The 3281-nt window shown below is 27.1% G+C and overlaps 1 protein-coding gene across 1 annotated transcript; it reads right to left on the reverse strand.

Annotated features, from left to right (window-relative positions):
• Nucleotides 1-741: 741 nt before the first annotated feature.
• EIN_165760 (hypothetical protein) lies at nt 742-1884 on the reverse strand (the record flags this gene model as incomplete). Its single annotated transcript, XM_004259324.1, has 1 exon — nt 742-1884. The coding sequence occupies one exon, from the start codon at nt 1882-1884 to the stop codon at nt 742-744; it is 1143 nt and encodes a 380-aa protein (XP_004259372.1).
• Nucleotides 1885-3281: the final 1397 nt, after the last annotated feature.

Below are 3281 nucleotides of genomic sequence, written 5' to 3' on the forward strand. Positions count from 1 at the left end.
TATAGTATAGTATAGTTATAGTATAGTATAGTATAGTATAGTTATAGTATAGTATAGTTATAGTTATAGTTATAGTTATAGTTATAGTTATAGTTATAGTTATAGTTATAGTTATAGTTATAGTTATAGTTATAGTTATAGTTATAGTTATAGTTATAGTTATAGTTATAGTTATAGTTATAGTTATAGTTATAGTTATAGTTATAGTTATAGTTATAGTTATAGTTATAGTTATAGTTATAGTTATAGTTATAGTTATAGTTATAGTTATAGTTATAGTTATAGTTATAGTTATAGTTATAGTTATAGTTATAGTTATAGTTATAGTTATAGTTATAGTTATAGTTATAGTTATAGTTATAGTTATAGTTATAGTTATAGTTATAGTTATAGTTATAGTTATAGTTATAGTTATAGTTATAGTTATAGTTATAGTTATAGTTATAGTTATAGTTATAGTTATAGTTATAGTTATAGTTATAGTTATAGTTATAGTTATAGTTATAGTTATAGTTATAGTTATAGTTATAGTTATAGTTATAGTTATAGTTATAGTTATAGTTATAGTTATAGTTATAGTTATAGTTATAGTTATAGTTATAGTTATAGTTATAGTTATAGTTTATAATATAAACAACTATATCACAAATTTTTAAAAACTATAATTTAATCAATTAAAGAATAATTAAATTTAATATTATTAATAGTATAATAATTTAATTAATAAACAACAAGTATTCATTAAATTAATCCTTTTTTTCCAGTAAAAACAACATTTTTTTCGAAACCACATTTACCAATAAATACAACAGTATCTGGAATATTTACTGTATTTAATAATATGCAACAACAAAAAGCTTTTGTTTGTATTGCAGTAATTCCTTTATTAAATTCTACTTTTGATAATTGGAAACATTTAAAAAATGCCTTCTTACCTATTTCAACAACATTTTGTGGAAGGTGTAATTCACGTATTCCACACTCTTGGAAGCTTCCATTTCCAATACGGGTCAGACTTTCACTTAAAACTATTTTTGACAGTTTTCCACAACGATAACATGTGTGACTTGGAATTTGACTGATTGACTTGGGAAATGTTATTTCTTCGAGCGTTTCACAGAGTTGGAAACACCGACAAAATCCAAGAGTATTCAATCCTTCACTTAATTTTATTTCTTTGAGGCTATGGTTATAGGAAAAACAATTGTCGTTGATAATAAGTAAACTACTTGGCACACTTATCGATTGTAAGGAATAACAGCGACTAAAACAGCACATTCCAAGGGATGTGACACTGTTTGGTATAACAACCTTTTTAAGTGAAGAGCAATTTAAAAATGCAGAATTTCCAATTGTTTTAATGTGGTTTGTGAGAGTGATTTCTTTCAAGTTTGAACAACAAAAAAATGCGAATTGTCGAATTGCACTTAAATGACAAGGAAGTTCTATTGTAGATATTGGCATGTTATAAAACACTCTTTGATGAAGAGAACACACATTCATAGGGATTACAACACCATATTTATTGACATCATTTCGGGTGTATATCACTCTTTTAAATTCTATGTTGTTATACTCCCATATTTGTGTCAAGTTATAATCAACTAAACACCAAACAATCATTTTATAAAATTGCGTTGGATTAATTTTTTTGTTAAATATAAAATCTTGCCAAAATATGTTTTCTGATCCTTTGTAAAAATGAAACGTTTCCACATTAGGAAATAAATGAAGAGTTGATGTTGTGAGTTGAATTGGGTTAAAATGAAATTTTTGTGTGTTTTCCCGAAACTTTTTACAAACACAAGTAATAACTTTGAAGTCTTCTATCGTTTTAAAATATTTTGAAACAATCATAATAGAATATCCATCAAGTTGGGACATTTGGTTGTATGTTATTTTATTCAATTTAAGTTTTTAAATTGAATGGTAACTTATTGTTCTATTGCTAAATAAAAAAATACAATTTTTAATATTTTTTTATGTGATACTACCTAACTTTAAACCTGTGATGTTATATAACATCATATATTGTTATTTTTCATATATTAAAAGTCATTCATTAAATGTTGTCTGTTCCCCAAATGTTGTTTTTTACGAAAAATGATTGATTTTTGTATCAAAAAACGGAAACTAGGTAAAAATGAAAAATTTCCAGAAATATTCTATTTATAATGGTTCAATAATAGGCAGACAACATTAAAGACCAGACAACGTTAAGCAAATAACTCTTTACTATTTATTATATTAACACTTAAATTTCAATAAACAGTTTCATTTATAAATTCAATTAAAACGATATTAAAAGAATTACTTTTAATTCACAATAGATTTTTCTGGACATGGTGTTGAAATTTAAATAAAAATAAATATTTTTATGGTCTAAACAGGGACCTACATTGACCACCACCTTTACCAAAAAAAATATTTGCCGCGAGTGTTTTTTGAAGGAAGTCCACTTTTCAGCCACTGTTTGTGCGTCCCCATGTCACCCACTTTCCTTGTCCGTACTGTGTGGACGCGGATGTGGTTCCCCCCGCTTGCGGGGGGTCAGGGGGGATCCGCGCCAAGGGAGGACTTGGAAAGTGGGTGAAACGGTGCACAAACAGACTGTTTGAGTGCGTCTTCAGAGCCTTCTTTTCAATGCTCCGTCTCACTTGGTTTCCACTAACTCGAGGTGAATTTTCGGCATTTCTTGAATTCGGGAACCAGACCTAATATCTTCCCATTTTCCTATTTACTATAATTTTAATTTGAATATGATTCGAAATAGAAAAAATAAATCTATTTTAAGAGGTGGTGGTGGTCAATGTAGGTCCCGTTCTAAACAACAAAAATAAAAATATATCTTCAAAACAACAATTTTAATTTATTAAAATTATTTAAAACAAACTTTTTTACTCAATATTTATTTATATTTGTTCAATTTTCACCAAAAAGCATTTCATCAACCTTTCCCCTAAGAAATTCAACTCTTTTGAACAAAATATCTCGAATTTGGTCAGCTTCTGTTATTTTTGCAACAAAGAAGAAGTATAAAATTTTCTCATCCGAGACTAGGCTATCAACATTTGCAATTCCACCCATCGCAACACTTTGAAATAAAAGAAGATCAATACACGTCCACACACTGTTTCTTCTATTTTTGAAATAATTTATCATCAAATCTAATTTTTCGTTGTTGGGATGTAAAGTAAATTTGTTTCATTTTTTCTGACAAGTAATTCCATATGCCGTGGTTTTAAATACTTTTTGATTAATCTGTGCAAGTCTTTTACTTT

Source organism: Entamoeba invadens (assembly GCF_000330505.1).
Source record: "Entamoeba invadens IP1 unplaced genomic scaffold scaff_1105074726029, whole genome shotgun sequence".
NCBI lineage: Eukaryota > Evosea > Mastigamoebida > Endamoebidae > Entamoeba > Entamoeba invadens.